Source organism: Aplidium turbinatum, chromosome 6, assembly GCF_918807975.1.
Source record: "Aplidium turbinatum chromosome 6, kaAplTurb1.1, whole genome shotgun sequence".
Taxonomy (NCBI): domain Eukaryota; kingdom Metazoa; phylum Chordata; class Ascidiacea; order Aplousobranchia; family Polyclinidae; genus Aplidium; species Aplidium turbinatum.
Window position 1 is genome coordinate 19398960 of NC_137477.1, and position 19600 is coordinate 19418559.

The window sequence follows — 19600 nt, forward strand, 5'->3', positions numbered from 1 at the left end:
AGCCCAAAATGTAGATACCTAACTCATGTTCAGCAAACAAACGTTTCGAAAACTATCCTGTCTACATCTTCAGTATAGTATTTGAAACGTTTGTTTGCTGAACATGAGTTTGGTATCTACATTTTGGGCTCTTTATTTTTTGATAAGATCAATCCTTAAATGTTTTACAAATATCGGGAATTGTTGGTGATAAGCCTAATCAACCAGTTTTTGTTCAGTAGAGTTATCCTACCCATTTGTGCAGATGCATAGAAGTTTATAAAAGAGTCACGGTACCTAAAAATTGCTGTAAAAAAACCCAGATAAACGTCAACAAAATTTGCACGCTTTTTTACAGTTTTCTTTCATGTAGCTTTCAAAAATAGGAACTCTGCAAAATCTTGCGTATTCCAGGCAGAGAGAAGCTATTTCAGGATTGTCGCGACAAAACGATGAGGGCAGTTCTGAAAAAGATAAATATAGTTTGATGACCAAGCTTAACGTGTTATTTTCGAATTATATCCAACAAGTTGAACGTCTAGCTAGAAAAAGCTTAAGTCTATTGTGCTCTGAATTAGGCTACTGCTTAATTTCTAGGCCTACTGTAACATTCGTAACTTTTCGAGGGCCAGTCATTAGCCCATCCGACATAGGCTATGTTTCATCTGGCAAAGTCATATCCAGTCAATATAATTTAAATAGGCTACCGCATGCGGGATAGGCTAGCCTACTGCATTCTGAAAAAAATTTATGCTCATTTTTGTGTTGATTTAAAACTCCAACCTTTGTGTTGTGCTTGGCAACAAGCTAACTTGCACTTTGCTTCCATATAGTAAGGAAACTCGTCGCAGAGGTCTAACTTGTCGTAGCATTCATCGTCATGGTTTTCAAAATCTTGACAAGCGCTGCTTTCCTCAACACCTGCACAAATGAATATCCATCTTATATGGACCACCGGGTATCGAAATGGTTTTGTTGAATGGTGTTCCCGACAATTTTGTTCACCAAATCAAACGTCATATAAAAACCGTTATGGTCCACTTAACCTAGCTGGCATCTTACGTCATGGAAATTGCTAGAAAATGTCCAAATATTGCACCATCGTTCGTAACACCTGATAAAATATTGCAGCCGCTTTGAACACCTGTTTGAATGACTTCATAATTGTCTTTCATTATTGCGTCACAGTACTGCGTACGTGCATTTGAGATATTGCTATCATTCTGGTTATTCGTAAAATTGTTTGTTGGAAGTCAGTCGCATATTTAACTGTTTGCTTGGTGCTTGCCAGCTGGACAAATTTTCCGTCTTTTATCTAAGTAATCTGTTCTGTAGTGACAAGTTTTAGTGGTGTACGGTGTTGCACCCCGATTTTCGATAGCCGCGGGCTAATTTTACAGGAATACAATTTTGAATAGACGTTTCGAAGGAGTGTTTTTTTTTCGGTCATTACATACAGACGAACGGATCCGGGAACTTTATGTTACAATTTTCCCACGAAGAGATTATGGTTTACCGCTGTGACCAAATGGTGTAAGCGTTAATTGGCGTATGAGTAGCAATTTTATTGTAAGTTACAGCGTCACAGAGTGTAGGCCACAAGCAGCGTAGCCAGGAATTTGTAAAATAAAATCAATACGTTTTGAACTTTACATTAGATTGACCAAGCGTTCCAACCATTTTACTCCTAAATATAGGCTCTACCATCAATAGGGTATAATAGATTTTATTGCAACTCTCCATAACGCGATCGCTTAACTTACCGATAGCTATCCGACCAAGCATATTGAGAACGTACGGGATGTTTTACAAATAGGCTAAGCTACCCAACAAACATTTTTTAATCAAGCAAATAATGGTTAAGTTTTTTCAATTTTTAATTGCAATATGATGATATAGTTAAGAGAAACACAAAAGTTTGTCGCGTGAAATGCATTCAATTTTAGGCTCCTGCAAAGAAACTCAAAAGCCATGCACCTACCACACGATTCGAGTTCATCGCCGAGTGTTTCACGTATCCAAGACTCATAATTAACAACATTAGTGTAAACGCCATAAAATCCTGGCAAGCCACACCCCCTGCCAAATGACGTCACCCCAGCAAGATACCACTCGCACGAATTATTACGTTGGCATGCCAACGGACCACCTGAATCACCTGAAAAAAATTTAGATGGGAAAAAACTGTAAAAAATTTTTGAAACATTTCGAACGCTCTTCCCAGACAGCCACTTTATCTGGTCCAGGTCTTTACCAAATTAGGTACTGATCTGACCAGATCTGGGCCAGATAAAGTAGCATAATTTGGATTGTTTTTGTTTTTATCTGGTCCAGATCTTTACCAGATCGGGTACTGATCTGGGCTAGATAAAGTGGCTGTCTGGATTGTTTTTTTCTTTGTTTTTATCATCAGTTATAATTCTGAATGGGCGACTCCAAAACGTAGTTACTAGATATCAATGACACCATACCGCATTCTGGGTATTACATTCCTGTTTATGATTACCGTACTGAATTTACTCAGTAGCCTACTACTTATTTTTTTTTTAAATTGACACTCTTTGTCTTCAGCCCCATATATCTCGATACTTGGCAACGCATCATTCTCAAACTTTCTATAGAAAAACAAATATATTTCGTGGCATGACACGTTGTTGCGAGTTAATTCAGTAGCCTATAAAACGTCAATCCGATATGATTCTAATCCTTCACCAGGGTCAAAAAAGTATGCAACCAAGAACAAACCTACCTAAACACGCATCCTTGCCACCTTCTGGGTAACCTGCACATATCATGGTATTTCTGTTGATGGCATAAGTTCCACTGTACGCTACTTTGCAAGTTTCATGCTCTACTATGGGTACATCAACTTCTTGTAAGGTTTCAGGTGTTCCTGGGCCCTTTTCTACAAACCACAAGTTACACATAGTCTAGTGCGAAACAAAGAGGCAATTAGTTTGTAAAAAAGAGCATATCGTTTTAATTAACAATTAAGGAAACTTTATTTCTACCGGTATCCTACTGTATATCATATATTTTGAGAAGAGCTACTGAGTTTAGTTGCTCTAATCTCGGACATATACTTGGCCTTCTCTTGTTCGTGCTACATCTCCACGAAAGGTGGACCCCAACGTGTGCTTGACTTGATTCTTTTGAAATTTTTCCGGGCCCACGTAACAGCAGTTTAAGCAGATTTATTCTCATAAACGTTTAGTTACTTGGTAGGCTAAGCCAGCGTTGACATTTGCCTAACCCGGCCATACTACCGAATAAAACAAGTTTAATTATAAACTCGTGAGCTTTTCACCTGTTTTTCCAAACCCAGTAATCCAGCATTTGTTTCCTGCATCAGGGACTTCACCACACGGTAAACAAATTGGGCTGATGATGTCATTGTATTCAACTGCTTCGTCCATCTCGATTAACGCAATGTCGTTATTGTATCTATCGTAGTAGTCCTTGTGCGTTATAATCTGCAACAAAGACAAACTAAGAATTATCCAGTAGCCTACCTTGTTTCTTTTCCAGCCTTAGAAGATTGGTTCAAGTAAGTTCGAAGCATCAGGAAATTATTGAGCAAATGGTTAACTTCAAGTTTCGTATTTTGATGAACTAAAATGAAGGAGTTATGTAGGCCTACCAGCATCCTTCTCTTTCAAATAATTTGGAGATAGCATACGTATTAGGCTACAGTAGTGCACATAGCCTACTGCACAATAAAATCGAAACAATAGTTTACGTCTGTTAAAAGGTATAAGCGGATTATATTTTGAGAGGATAGGCAGGGCAGCTACATCTATTGGTTATTGAACGTATGCTGGAAGAAAAGAGGTGCATGGGAAGAAATAGATGAAATTGGGAAGATGGTGTAAAATAGCGGGCTGACTTGTCAAGCATCGGAAAAGCAAGCAGAGTAGCGGATGAACGTAACGTGTGGAAGCAATTGACAGCCAACCTTTGGCTTGGAGACGGCACGTGATGATGAAAAGTTATAAAACAGTAGCCTATGACTAAATGTATAAAATGTGAATGAAGCTCATAATCGAACAGAGTTAAAACTATTTGAACTTTTCTGTCAAAATTGTCATTTCCTTTGATATGTCGTTGATTTGCTTACAAACACACAGATATGACACCTGAAGTATTCGTCGTTGCTGTCTACGCGATCTATCAATCTCTTGAAAAGTAGCGCTCCTGATCTGGCCCAGATATACGTGCATGAGAGTGTATGAGTGATCACTGAAATACATGGTATCAAGTTAAAAAGTGGATTCAGGGTAAGCTAATAATGTGCTCAGTTGCGACTCCATGCGGCTGCGCTGACGCTCTTTGGTTTGTATAACTTTGAGAGCAACTTGTGACAGACACATAGCTATAAAAACACATTATACCTGCAGTATTATTTGGCGATCTAACGGCAATAAAACTTAACGTTGTTTTCGCGCTTTTAGTGACTTACGGTACTACAATGCACATGTGCAATTATGATGTTTGCTTTTAAAATGCTTTTTTTTTTAAACTGACAAATGGTGCTGTTGTAAAAAGTAATATCTTAATTCTAAACGTGTACATTGGTAAACTCACCGAGAGAAATTGATTCAAAAGGAAAAGGGTTATTCAAGCTATATTTTTTGTAAATTTGTGCGTTATGCCGCAACAACGCAATATTGCTTTTATAGATAGCCTTAGCCCTTATATGCTTGCGCTTATATAATGACTAAACTATGGCAGAAAGAACTTTTCCAAAACACAAAAACCTGTCATTTGTAAAACAAAATATCAAAATTAACTGCACAAACGATGAAAAAGACTGTAAATGTTACATTAAGCTGAATAATACAAAATATGGAAATACCGGTTAGGGCTTACATGAAGCAATGGGCGGCACCAACTAACCAGCGGTTGGATATCAGTGTAGCTCCACAATGGGCACCACCACGGAACAACACTTGAGCCTAAAAAACACTAGTAAATTTAAAATGAAGGTGCGGGTAAATGCAGCAAAAGCATGCTTTACTTTCACTTAGGCTATCACAAGCAAAAAAGCTTAAACATTATATCAAACCATGAGCAGTGTGATTTTTAAGAACTTAATTCCCCAAGAAAGTCACATCAGAAAATAATTGTGACTTCACAATGGTTGCGTGCACCCTGCACTGTGCAATGTGCATGTCAAGTCTTCCTGCCATTACACGAATCTTGTTTGTAGGCTACCTGCCAAGGCCAAGCTGTAAGCGCTGCATCAATTCCTCGCAAGATTCTGCGATAAGTTCCTGTTCTCGTGACGATAGCGTTGTATTTGGTGATATGTTTATCAATGGTTTTAGTAAGGCCACATGTGCCTGAATAAAAAAATAAACACTTTGGTCAAACACTTGTATACACAAAACTACATGCACAAAGAAATTATAAATTTGTGTAAATCTCTCTCACCAAGGTAAAGCAGAGTTGAGTTCCTGGAAAAGCTCTGGGTGTCCCAGTAGGGTGGCTCTTATTTGGCAAAAAATGAAAAAAAATTGAATTTTGTGTGGGACACCCGTTTAAAAGGTGAGGTTGTCAGAAAAAATAACTCCTGCAAAAAATTTTTGAATTTGAAATTGATTTAGAGGTGGCCCTCCCCCCCTAAAGTTTTGCGCCCTTCTCCAAAATACCAAATCTGCATATCTCAAAAACTGCTTGAGCTAGAGATACGGTTTTTGTGTCAAAAGATGCAGAAAGCATGATTTCCCATCTACTTTCTGAACACTGATTGCATCTATCTTGAGTAGAAAAGCAGTTATTTAGAAAAAACCTGTTTTCGGTATTCTAGCACAAAACAGTGCTAAACAAGTAGTGTGGCGCAAGCTATTCAATAAGCAAAGTTCATAAGCTAACCTGTAAAACTGGTAAAGCAATAAACGAAATAAGTATTCCTAAACTTTTATGCATTCATGCATAGCTAAAATGCCCGTTTTTTGTCAGCTTCCTTGGAGAAACTCCTGAGCGTGAAATCCGCTTTCAAGCTTCTGAGGTGTTATGCATCGCACTTGTTGGATGGCGAAGGCGATTTATGCAAAAAGCTTGGTCTGCATTTATGGTATCTGTCCGAAGAAATGGTTGGACAAGCCTTGTTTGACTCTCGATTGTCTGTGGAAAGTAAAAAGCTAATGGTGGCAACCATTGTGAAGAAAGGGACGTTCTTCCGGGCTATCAGCACAAGGCTGAGCACTCACTAGTACAGCGAGCAACTGCGATTCGCCAACCATAACGGTGTAGCTTCCACGCTAGCCATTCAGACTTTCCAATCAACAATATGTTTCTCGGCAGCCGATTTGTAGCAAGAATTGACAGCGACAGACACGTGTTTCGCCCATGAAACAGGAGAACGTCCACCAAGGAGACCAAGCATCAAAGTAGATGCGTTTCTTAGCAATAAGGGTCTAGAACAGTATTGCACCTCTAATTCAAAATGGCTTGGGGTGAAAATGAAGCAATAATTATTATACTTTCAAAGGATCCTGCTCATTGGACTGAAGATGGTGCATTTATTCAAGCTTTTCACATGGCGAAGGGACTTTCAGTAGTCAATGACAGAGCAGAGAGAGGAGTTGCTCTAAGTCTAATCCAGGATTTTAACAAAATCTTAACTGAAGATGAGTACCAACTTCAGTTTCTTTTGCAAGTTGTTACTGAACACAGGAAACTGTTTCCAAATTCCAACAAGAACAATATTGTCGATTCTTCTTCGTTTAAACCTTCTTTGTTACTCCAGGGGTCAAGGGGCTCTGTCTTTTACCACCCTTGGGCAGTGGCGATGCAGTTTACATGCTTGAACAGATGTTGAGCAGCAATCCTTTGATTCGTCCATTGATCCATTGATTCGTCATCCAGTTCAAGCAGACCACGCACACCATTTGGCGCAGTTACAGATGGTGTGGTCTGTGGTTTGTTCCATCCCCCATTTGTGCATGTTGGAGCGGAATAGTCTTACTCCAGTAGCCCAGTACTCAGGCGGTTGAGCCGCACCAGGCCTTCCTTGGCGAATTATGCATTCCGGTTGGATGGGGGCTGGTGTCGGAGATACAACTTTAGAGTTTTGAGGAGTTCTTCCACTCTGAGCTCCATTTGTTGTCCTCCCAGGTAGCCGCGCTGATGGATTGGTCTTCAGCGGTTTTCATCAGGAGTTGTGCATCACATACAAATGGGTGTCTCGATTTCAGTTGCCGAGGATGCTCGATTGCTCGTTCACAGACTCGTAGAGACTTGAGTGGAGCAAGTGGTTGGGGTTCGTAGTGCGGCTAGAAAGAGACAGGATGGCTTCTTCGCGACGAAACTCAGCTGGTTGGTTGCCTGCAAGGACAGGGAAATTGTCCGATGGTGTAGGTCGCAGACATCCTGCCACGATACGCAAGGCAATATATAAAATATTGTCGATAATATCGCTTCTTGCAGTACACTACATACTGACCAGAATTACATTTTGAAATGAATATTGTTACCAGCGTTCTCTCTAAGGTGCAAAAATTAAGACAAAAATACGAAATTTTGTAGACGGTTTCGTGGTCACAAAAAAGGTTGTAAAAATCAAGATTTGGTCAAATGCGTTTTTTCTAAATAACTGCTTTTCTGCTTAAGATAGATGCATTCAATGTTCAGAAAGCAGATAGAAAACCATGTTTTCTGCATTATTTAATTCTCTAGCTTCAAGTGGTTTTCGAGATACGCAGATTTGGTATTTCGAGGGAGGCACAGAACTTTAGGGGGAGAGGGCCACCTCTAAATCAACTTCACATTTAAACAAAAATTGCAAGAGTTATTTTTTCTGACAACCTCACCATTTGAAAGGGTGTCCCAAGCAAAATTCAAAAACTCAATTTTAAGAGCCACCCTAGTGTCCCAGCTACCCAACATAGTAAGAAGTAAGATAAAGGGGCAAGTATACTGCGGCAACTAGTTAATAGAGACTTTTAAACAATATTGTAAACTGACAGAAACAAAAATTGTGGTGAAAAACGCACAAACTAACTGCAGTATTTTTGAAAACGCGAACAAGTAAACAGAATAAAATTATTTTCTTTGTTTTAAGTAGCGTAAAGTAGCCCAAACGTACTATTTCTCAGTCTACAGCATTCGCCGCTTCTATAATAGTTCATATAGCCAAACTCAAAACACTTGTAGGTTTGACACGAAAAGGAACCTTCTGTGTTCACACAATAGCCAGGGATCGGAAGAAAGCATGGATTTGGTCCATCTGTGCATTCATCAATATCTAAAAAATAACAACTAATAAATAACTAAAATATTTAAATGATTAAAATAAATCATAAGAAGTTTTATCAAAAGGAGGCTAGCCTACATATTTTTTCAAAGCGGATTGGGGCCATTTTCACAAAAACAAGTTTTTCCCATTTCTAAGATCAAATACCTAAAGGAGATTGTTCGCATTACAAATTAGAGTATGTGCAGGTGACTGTCAACAAGTCCGACCCAATAGCTCAGTTGGTTAAGTCCTTGACCTTGTGAACAAAGGAACTTGTGCTTGAGCAACACATTTCAATGACAGCTCCATATTTAACAACAACTCACTGCGCACAATTATGAAAGCAATACCACGACGTACAAACTAACAAAATAGATTAGTAAAACAAGTAAAAAAAAAATTAGGCTAACGAAGTAAGAAATCATTCTGGAGATTAATTTCGTTAAAACAGAAAAAGATAAAGTATGTAATTAAACGTGTGTTTGATAATTTTCGTGTGTAAACAAAGAAACAGGCGTGTTTCTGAAATAGTAGGATTTTGAGTAGCCTAGTAGCCTACCCCTACAGCAGGGTTACTCCACTGATGTTAATAAGGGCCCAGTGTGGTAAATTGAATGCTTTTAGCGGTCCGGTAAATAAGTAATTTCATACGCAACCACCAAAGTTAAAGTATCAATATTGGTACCGAATCTTTTTTAAGGTAAAATGTAACTCAACTAGGATTTTTGATAAAGTGTTGGGGGCTCTGGGGGGCTTCGCCCCCAGCTACTAGGATAATCACAAAAAAATGCTTCCTCCCAGTAGAAATCTGTTTAAAGAGACCCTGAAACGTGACAATGAAGTTATTCTTCCGGAAGCCCGAGGTCCACTATCAACACTCAAAAGATCCAGATTCGGACCGCGGTCCGCTAGTTGAGTAGCCCTGCCCTACAGGATCAAAATCATCCTTTCAAGGTCCCTGATTGAGCTTAGGGAAGATATTTGCTGACAATAAACTGTAGGCTATAATGCCTATATAAATGCGGAACCACAAGATTAATTCTATCAAAAGTAAGTCTACTTATCGTTAAAAAAGTTGCACATAGCCTAAAGCTTTCTTGTTGTCCGCCTAACTTAAAGGCTTGGTTAATTTTAAAATTATTTCAGACTCAAAGATATTTGTGCCTTTGGTGCTCAACCCAGACGGCAAAATTAATCAACTTTAATCAACGTTTGCAGACGTTGAATCAATGTAAAAATGACTAATTTTGTTGTATCGAAAGCAATTCAAAGTAGCATGGTTATTAATAAAAATATCCACACATTAACCTTGATTCAAAAACTTTCCAAAACCGAACCACACCCACGTCCCACATATGCCAACGCATCCACTTTGCCAAATAACGTTTTTGTAAAATGATATTTATATTGGACTTTACGTTATTTCGGGTTAAGCTGAAATAACCTCCAAATTATCCATTACCTATGCACGTTTTTGAGTCATTGTCCAACCTAAATCCCGGCAGACATGTACACAGAGCAATGTCTTCAACTTCCGTGCACAAATGGTTGCAACCTCCATTTTCTATTGCGCAGGAATCTGTTAGAAGTACGATAGTTGATTCTACTTAAATGAATGACACTTCATGGAGTGATTCTAATCTTCATTGGCAATTACTTAATGTTGTGTTGACGTTTTCCTTTGTGAATAGTTTTTTTCTACTTAAAACAAATACATGGCACTAGCAGGCCAGCAATGTCTTTCAAGTGAATGAGGTTGCGACTGGGCAAGTGCACAACTTACGTTTTTCAGGATTGAGAATCAATGTTTTTTTTTTTAATTTTCTACGATTATTGGAACTTATCATAGCTTGAAACTAGATTCAAAATGTTCACTCCTTATCATCTCAACTTGTTCTTCAACGATTAACTCAACAGAGAAGACAAATGACAGAAGGCTGGGTGTAAGCTACTGACTGGGATTTTATTGTGGATCATATGACAGAAGGCTGGGTGTAAGCTACTGATATGATCCACAATAAATTGAGTTGCCGAAGAAAAAATTGAAATCCTGCAAGAGAGTCAAATTTATCCAAAGTGAATATTCTCTGTGAATGGTTTTCCTGCCGCTTACCATTTGGACATACCCCGCACGTATTCGGGCAATATCTGTCAATAATGTGGTTACCACAGTTGTGTTTATGAAGTGGACATTCGGGAAGGGAATCGTCACAAGCACCTAAACATAACACAAAACCAATTAGCTTTGTTCCTGCTGTCGACAACGCATTAACCTTTAACCTTTGAAAACGTTTTGTTGGTTACGTCATCGATAACGAAATATGACAATGGAATAGAGCAGGGGTTCTTAAACTGTTTTTAACGCGGACCCCTTAAAAAAAAATTTGATTTTCGTGGACCCCCTTTTAATTTGTGGCCTAGTTCGAGAAACTTTTGATCAGCATGAATTGGACATAACGCAATAAAATTAAAACGAATTGGTAACAAAATTTATGCGAGCCATGGCTCTCTTTAAATATCAAAAGAAGATACGCTTGCCTCAACAAACTCCAAAAATCGCCAATACTTTTCAAATTGAAGGACATTCTTAATGATTCCATTGCACTTAGTTCAATGAACTCATCTTTTGCAAGGTCCTCATCACTGATAGATTCCAGTTCAACGAGGAAAAAGTAACGTATCCATGCCGTATTTTTAATATCCTCTGCGGCTAAGCAGTAACCTCTGAAAGAGTTTTACAATGCTTCCAAATGTCTGCACATGTCTGTGTGCAGAGAAGATGGTAGAGCATTACAAACTGCAATTCCATTTTAAAGCATCGATTCTTCCAACGTTGAAAAATTAGAATAGTTGTTAGTCTCCAATCTCCTTTTCCACAGAGATAACTTGTCCTGAAAAGCTTTAAGTTTTTCAGAAGCGTCCATACTTGTAACGGCAGGGCCTTGAATAGAACGATTTACCTCATTCATATGAGTAAAAACATCCGCCAAGTAAGTTAACCCTTGAATAACTCTTCACTGTTAAACTGCTTTGAGAGTTCAATGTTTTTGTCACTTAGAAAAAAAGAAAAAGCACTTCAAAGCTTGTCCTCTTGACAGCCAGCGAACTTCTGTATTATAGAGGATAACTTCATGTTCCGCTCCCATTTCTTGACATAACCTCTTGAATATGCGGTGGTTCAAAGCACAAGTTCTGATAAAATAAGCGATTTTCACACTGCCAGCCAAAATTTCTTTCAAATTTGTTGGGAAAGTTTTCGATGCTAATGCATAGCGATGTAAAAAGCAATGAGTAACGATGATCTGAGGAAAATCATCAGCGTTGTTTGAACAATCTCTTTTCTTTTGAAAAATTTATTCCAGTTTTGGAATTATATACTAAGATTTCCATTGGGCATTTATGGACCCCCTAAAACTAGTTCGCGGATCCCTTGGGGGTCCACGGACCCCAGTTTAAGAACCCCTGGAATAGAGGCTCCTACACTAGGCCTACAACAAAAAGATTGGATTGCATTTGAGCTGTAATTTGCAATTCAATTCTTCATTAAATTGTTCATAGCAACTTATCCGGCTCTTTAGTATATTTAGGTTGATGCAACTCCTGCAGACGTTAAATCAACGTAAAAACGATTTGATTTTATGGATGGCTGGAGACAGGACCCTGTTAACCGCTCCATGTCTCTTCCGGCTTGGGGGTCCACTTATTGTAGTCTTTTTATGTTTTTTGAATGTTTAAAAAAGAAAAAAAAATACTGCTACAGAATCTCGATATAATCAGCGGCTTAAATCATGTAAGGCCGTATTTTCTGCTTCACAATCTCCCGGCTGGAGACCCATCTTCGTCTAGGGGCCCACGCATATTTAGTTTGTGTAGCTTTTTTTCTATTATTGCAAAATTTTCTCGCTTGCTTGCTCGCTCAACCATATTTTATTCACCTAACCGGCGATGTTGGGCATGCATAGTATCAGAAGTAGATTAATGGAGTAAAATTTTTTTTTGTATCCCACAATAAACTAACTAAATATTGTAATATTCTGAAATAAACACTGTTCACTTAAATAGCCGAGTTAATTAACAATTAAATTAATAAGTATAGCATAATATAAATAGCATAGCCGTAGGAGAGTAAAACATTTTTGGGAGGGGCAAACAAAATTTGTCCAAATTTTGTGTGTGCAAATATACTTTCAAAAACGCAACCACTACTCATAATTTCTGAGGGGGTGTATTTAGTCTAATACAGGGGTCGGGAACCTTTTTATGTAAAAGAGCCATGGAAGCTACATTTTGGAAATGTATTTTCGTAAGAACCATATAATGCTTTAACACTAACACAATGCAACCAACATGTAATGGCAGGTAATGAGTTTGTAAAAGTTAGGCCATGTGTTTTTTGAATATGAAAAAAACAGCGGGGGGTCTGGGGGACCTTCCCCAAACAATTATGAAAAAATGCATTTTATTTGGTGCATTCTAACGTTTTTGACACGTACGTGTGTCCTCATCAGGAATTACTTAAATCTGCAATATGCATAAAATGAAAATTATAAGATAAATCTCACTATGCTCTATAACTGTAACGACACTCCGGACTGAAAAGCATCAACTCTTCTTCTTCTTCGTTTGAACCTTGTTCTTCGCCACTTCAAGGGTCGAGGGGCTCTACCTTTTACCACCCTTGGGCAGTGGCGGCGACGCGGTCTAGATGTTTGGGCAGATGTCGAGCAGCCATTGAATTGATTCGTCATCCAATTCGCGCAGACCACGCACACCATTTGGCGCATGGTAGATGGCGCAGTTACAAATGTTGTGGTCTACGGTTTGTTCCTCCATGCCACACTCACAGATCGCGGATGGAGCCATCCCCCATTTGTGCATGTTGAAGCGAAATAGTCCGACGCCAGTACGCAGGCGGTTGAGCCGCACCCAGGCCTTCCTTGGTAAATGCATTCCGGTTGGGTGGTGGCTGGTGTCGGAGATGAAACTTTGGAGTCTTGAGGAGTTCTTCTTCCACTCCGAGCTCCATTGGTGGTCCGCCCAGGTAGCCGCACTGATGGATTGGTCTTCAGCACTTTTCATCAGGAGTTGTGCGGCACGTACAAATGGGTGTCTCGATTTCAGTCGCCGAGGTTTCTCGTTCACAGACTCGTAGAGACTTGAGTAGAGCAAGTGGTTGGGGTTCGTAGCGCGACGAGAGAGAGACAGGATGGCTTCTTCGCGACGAAGCTCAGCTGGTTGGATGCCTGCAAGCACAGGGAGATTTTCCGATGGTGTAGGTCGCAGGCATCCTGTCACGATACGCAAGGCGTCGTTTATGGCAGTGTCGATTTGATGGCAGTGGGCACTGCGGCTCCAGACAGGTGCACAGTATTCTGCTGGAGCGTGAACTAGCGCGATGGTGGCAATGCGCAGGGTATCAACTCCGGCTCCCCAGCCAGAGCCGGCCAGACGCCTTAGCAAAGCTGTGCGTGTTGAGATCTTTTTGCGTAGTGACTCCAAATGTTGACGGTAAGTGAGCGACCTGTCCAGGACTACCCCTAGATATTTAGGGTTTGGGCAGAAGGGCAGGGTTTTTCCATTGGTGCTGATCTTGAGCTCACGCGTTGCTTCCCGGTTGTTTAAGTGGAAGGCTGTCGTCACTGTTTTGGTTTCGCTGAGCTTCAGTCTCCATCTCTGGAGGTATGCCGAAAGTGTCGACATGTCCTGGTTTAGAGTCCCTTCTAATGTTTGCCATTGATTCGACAAGTGTAGAATGGCCAAATCATCGGCATAGGCGTACTTTGCGGATACCGTGATTGGCAAGTCGTGGGTGTAGATGTTAAACAGAAGGGGGGCCAGGACAGATCCCTGAGGGACGCCATTCTTAAGGCGTCGTAACCTGCTTGGTTTACCACTTCCGGTGGTGAGAGTAAAGCTTCTGTTGTAAACGAGCTCCATGATCATACGGACCATGTGCCTGTCCGGGAGCAGGCGGAGCAGTTTGCAGGTGAGGCCTTGGTGCCATACGGTGTCGTATGCAGCTGTGAGGTCAAGAAACGCAGCACCAGCCTTCTTCTTTGCCTCAAAGCAGTCTTCGATGTCTTAAGTCAAGAGAGTGACTTGGTCTACAGTAGATTTTCCACGTCGAAAACCAGCTTGCTCCCGGGGCAAGAGTGGGTCTATAATTGGTTCGGTATAATTGGAAAGTGTAGATAAGACGTTCAAAGATTTTAAAAGGGATGCAGAGAAGAAATATAGGTCGATAGCTCTTCTGATCCTCTTGTGGCTTATGAGGCTTAGGGATCGCGACTACTTTGGCTCGTCTCCAAATTTTGGAGATCTTGAGTTGGCATAAGCAGGAAGACAGGAATTTTCGCAGCCAAGACTTCATGGCGGTGCCAGCATGGAGTACAAGTTCGGGGCAGATGTTATCGGGACCAGGGGCCTTACGGGTCTTAGTAGATTGTAGGGCAGCGGTGAACTCATCCGACGTAAACTCATCAGAGATGCTTTCCTCGTCTGGTGTTGGGATTTTCCAGAGATCAGACGTTTCCCTCTTTACAAGTTTGGAGAACTTGCGATCGCCTATTTTGTAGGTCCCATTTTTTACCAGTTCTGATGCGATGTTATTGGCAGTAACGGGGCATTGGCGGAAGGGCGTGCTGAACGACCCGTGAGGTTGTTGACAATACTCCATGCTATCCGGCTAGAGCAGTGGTTCCCAACCTTTTGGTTGTCACGGACCCCTTTAGACAAATTATTAATTCTGCGGACCCCTACCGAAATTTTGCCTCAACTACTGTACTGTGTCATATTGTATTGCCGCTATGACTCCTGCGGCAAATATCAGGTTAAACAGTTGCTCAAATAAGAAAATGAATGAATTGTTCAAGAAATGTCAGCAGTATTTGAACATTAAGGTGACCCAAAGTGCCATGCCGAAACTTTTTCAATGTAAGCAAATTTAATGAGACGGCTGTTGTTGCCTTTCCTGAACTAAACGACTGAACTGTAGTTGAGTTTTTGACAATGCAACACGCATGTCATCTTCAACGTCCAGGCGATTTCGATGTTTAGTTTTTATTGTAACAAGAGCTGAGAATCCTGCCTGGCAAAGGTTAAGTGGTTATGAATGGTAACAAAACAATAACCGCTTGCTTTGCCATGAATGGGTAGGTTTGCAGTTGTGAGCACCAAAATTCTTCCACAGTTTTTGAATGAAATTCAATGCGTAATAACTCTTTTAATCTCAAATCAATTAGGTCATCTTTACTGAGATCGTCATCGCTGATGTTGTTCAAGTCAAAAAGAAAAGGATTTCGAATCCATGTTTCAACTTCGTTCGGCAGGTGTTCTAAATTAAAATAACGTCGAAATGAGATTTGCAGGGTTTCCAAGTGTGCGCAATTTTTTTTTTCTCATAGAGATCAAAAGAGTACATTCTCTTTGAGTTTCATCCATCAAAATAAGATCTTCTAACATTGCAAAGTTAGCGTAAGTACCTGCTTCCAATCTGCGTTTTCAAACCGGCAACTTGGCTCAAAACGCCTTCAGTTTTTCAGGTGCCTCAATTATTGTCACACCTGGTCCTTGATTATGCCATGCAATTGCAATGCCATGATTAACATTTTTAATATGACCCAAAATATCGGCTAAGTAGGTCATGCCGTATAGAAAACTTTTACTCTTAAATAATTTTGAGAGGGGACTTCCTTTCGCTTTTAAAAGAGTTGATACCTCATTTTTTAGCTGCCGCAGTCGTTTTAAAACTTCTTCTGTAGATAACAAACGCACCTCAAAATGATACAAAAGTACTTCGTAATCTGACCCTACTTCTTGACAGAGCGCTTTAAAAGTACGGTGTACTTGACACATTTGCATTTAAACAGAGAAATGAAAGTAAAAAGATCGCCTTTCTTTTTTTTTTCCAAAATTCATCAAGGTAATCACGGACTCCCAAATGCTTTCTCACCCAAGGGTTCCGCGAACCCCAGGTTGGGAACCACTGGGCTAGAGTGTGTAAAGTCGATAGTGTTGACGGTGTTTTTCCATCGCTCTAGTCTCCGTGAGTCTAGCCGATCGAGCAGTTTTGTTGGGGCTGAGGTAGTGAGGTAGAGGAAGCACCTGGCGAGGCACGAACATAAATTTTCGGTATAAATTTTCGCACTCTGAATCCCAGCATGGCGTGTAGTTCTTTCGGCGGCCGCGAGGGATAGCTTGTTTAGCTGCGTATTTGATAGCACGGCATAAGTCTTGGTAGGCCTCATCCACGTTGGCGGTAGAAGGTGATGGTAGTTCCGCCACATTTTGATTGGTTATGAGGCTGTAGCGATTCCAATTGGCCTTTCTAAAGTTCCATCGCTTCACTGGAGCACTTGGGATGGGAGAGACAAGCTTAGGGGCAGTGATGAGCGAAGGTCGGTGTTGGGAACGTGGGAACTTCTCTAGCACACGTCTGTCAGGAAGAGAGCTGTCTGTGTCCATGCTTGCAAAGGCCAGGTCAGGATTGGTGCCCGTTCCACAGCGTCCGGACCAGAAGCTGGCTGGATCTTTTGGGTTGTAAAGGAGGGCGAGGTTGTTGTTCGCAGCCCAAGAAGCCAGGCATTCTCCGTCGCTGTTGATGTACTTGTAACCCCAGTCGGTGTGCTGGCAGTTAAAGTCACCAGCATAGATACTGGGTGAGGGGAATGCGGGTATAGATGATGGGTTCAGGCGTGAGGATGGTGGCTTGTATACATTGATGATATTGTAATTTTCAATGCTCACACAAACCCATTCTATTTCTTCATTGACGGAGGAGTTTGCAAGCGTCCAGTTCAAGCTCTCATGGACAAACGCGGCGAGGCCATGTTTCCTGCTTTGGGTTGACCCAGCTAGTGAATAGTGTGGAATTACTAGCATCAACTGAACAAGTGATACAAGAATGATTACGAATAAATTATACGAAATGTATATGTCGAAAATGTTTGAGTTGATTTTTTAATTATGTTATATCTTTTCTAATAAAACATGTTATAAGCCCGCTAAAGTTACTTTGTTTTGTCTGCACATATCTATTGTATTGATGAATATAATTAATATTATATCTAGCTTTGTTTCAATGTAAATTTTTTTTTTAATTTTTTGAAAAATTTCTTGGCGAAGAATTTATGTTTTAGTGTTTTGGTTTTAGTGTTGAAATTACTCTATTTCCGTGTTTTCACTAAAAGAGTACGCAGCACTACACTGCCCAAACCTTCGTTAACGAATAAAATCTTGCAATCCATCTGTGGTTCTGAAAAAAATTACACTAAATGTCCATTTCAAACTAAACCTGCAGCTCATATGTCTACACGAATTTAGTTTTAATTTTATGAATTTGGTCATATACGAAGTGTGGGCTACGTCTTAAGTTGAACAAACAGGCATTACTGAGAATTAAAAGTACACAAAAAGGGACCAAAACAAGAAATAATTTGTTAAAAACGTCTAGGGAAAGCTCTCCAGACTCCTGAACAAACCATTTGCTCATTCGGCTCAATTTTAAGCTTGTCCATTGTCTCGTGGAATGTTTGCTTTGTTGAAACCATATCATGAACCATATCAATTGTTGAAACCCTGGTACCGCTCCGAATATTTTTCCTACATTCTCCACTGTTTAATGGCCCTTTTGAATCTGTTAGTCCAGTGTTTTAGTATGAATATGGACAATTCTGTCTGATGCAATAGCAAAAAAATGTTTTTCAACTTAACTGCAACAGGAGCGTTCTTTAACCTTTTTGTCATCGCGGAATTCTTAATTAACTTTCGCGTTTGTCACGGAACCCGTTCTTGCTAATAGCATAACAGCGCTTTTTTTTCAAAGTTTTACATGTAAAATTTACAAGTTTCTCTTCGAAAACAAGATCATAACATGCTATTATAATCATGAAATTGTTCTGAAACAATCGCCACGCTTATGAAAAGTGTTGAATCCAAACAAGAATAACCAGTCACAAAACTTAAAGTTTAATTTGAAGTTCAGGTTCGTGCCAATTAAGATTAAGCCTAGCTTAAGATATTGCCCTTTATCCAAAAAGTAAATAACCCAAGCTGAAATGAAAAGCCATGATTTTACCAACCAGCAAAGCACGACGTCACAAACAACAAAAGAATGACCATGGAAACCACTTGAAACCTGAAAAAAAACCAAAATTTTAGCTAACTATAATATTTATTAACAAAAATTAAATTTAAAACTAAATAATTTGATCAGTAAGATTAAGCTAATTTATGGCCAAGTAGGGCCGTTGTACATAAAAAGTTTTCTGTAGCAAGTTACTTTTATATTTCGTAAATAGCCCACAATTACTTATTTTACATTTTAACTTGCAAGCCTCTTCCCAGACAGCAAATCAGTCGTTTTTTACATTTATTCAACGTTTGCAGGAGTTAAATCAATGATGTGCTGTCTGGGTTGTGAAACCATGGCGGATCATGTAACCAGTCTATATATAATAATTCGTACGTAGGCTACATCGATACAACCAGAAAATATATATAGGCAAATTCTGTGTTTATCTGCATGTTTTTAGTCAGAAGTTATTGCAAAAAGTGGAAATGTAACGGAAATGCCTCTTGAATGGCCTTTACAAAAATACTTGTTAAAATTGTCAGTGGAATAAAAATAGTAAGATAAATTGAATTAAAGTTAAAAAGTCTGTGGTAAAAAGTCGCTTGTTTACTTATAGCACAGAGAATGTTAAAACGGTTAATTTCTTTTAGCACTTAAATTATTACCTAAGCTACTATCTTACTATAGCTCAGCTTGCAGTTTCTAGTAACCTACTTCTACTTGTATTTTAACTTACAGCATACCTTGGGCAGCCTGCTGCGCCCTATGTAGCCTACAAACACAAATATTTTTCATTCAAAACTGTTCGGCGTTTAAAAATGTTATTCGAAAGCTCTGTGCGATTAGCTTAGGTTATTTTTAAAAAGAAGCACTTTCTCCAAAGGTGTCGCACCCAAATCCAAGATGTAGGCTATGTCTTTTTTTTATCAAAGTGTTTACTTTAAAGTAGGGTATTTACATTTTTTTTATTGTAAATTGATTTAATAATTAAATAGCGTTGTAACATCACTTTTGTGAACATAACATTGTGCAAGTGAAATCAAAACTTTCCTATTTGGAAAGTTTGGAAATTTAGTGGTCTGTTGAATTACAGAAAAAACTTTTATATTTCTTCCTGTGTTAGCAATGTCCGAAAAAAGACAAGTCTATTAACAAACATTCTGACACTTTTCAGAATCAGATGATGTCTAGGCCCATGCGCATTGCGCCTTTTAGTCTTAAACTGGCGCCCGTATTCCCAAAATTGTAGGGCTACTATTTTTAACTTCGAAACTAAGCATCAAAAATAACCTGTGTTATCAACAACCGGT

At 39.6% G+C, this 19600-nt stretch overlaps 1 protein-coding gene across 1 annotated transcript; it reads right to left on the reverse strand.

Moving 5' to 3' along the window:
- Nucleotides 1–136: 136 nt before the first annotated feature.
- LOC145772479 (coagulation factor IX-like) lies at nucleotides 137–14894 on the reverse strand. Its single transcript, XM_082584356.1, has 12 exons — nucleotides 14648–14894; nucleotides 10332–10436; nucleotides 9681–9797; nucleotides 8069–8227; nucleotides 5194–5321; nucleotides 4849–4934; nucleotides 4116–4218; nucleotides 3287–3452; nucleotides 2729–2884; nucleotides 1961–2137; nucleotides 763–900; nucleotides 137–443 (listed from the first exon to the last, which is right to left on the reverse strand). Exons 1-12 carry the CDS (start codon nucleotides 14892–14894, stop codon nucleotides 310–312), a joined length of 1716 nt encoding a protein of 571 aa, XP_082440482.1. The 3' UTR covers nucleotides 137–309.
- Between the last annotated feature and the right edge of the window lie 4706 nt (nucleotides 14895–19600).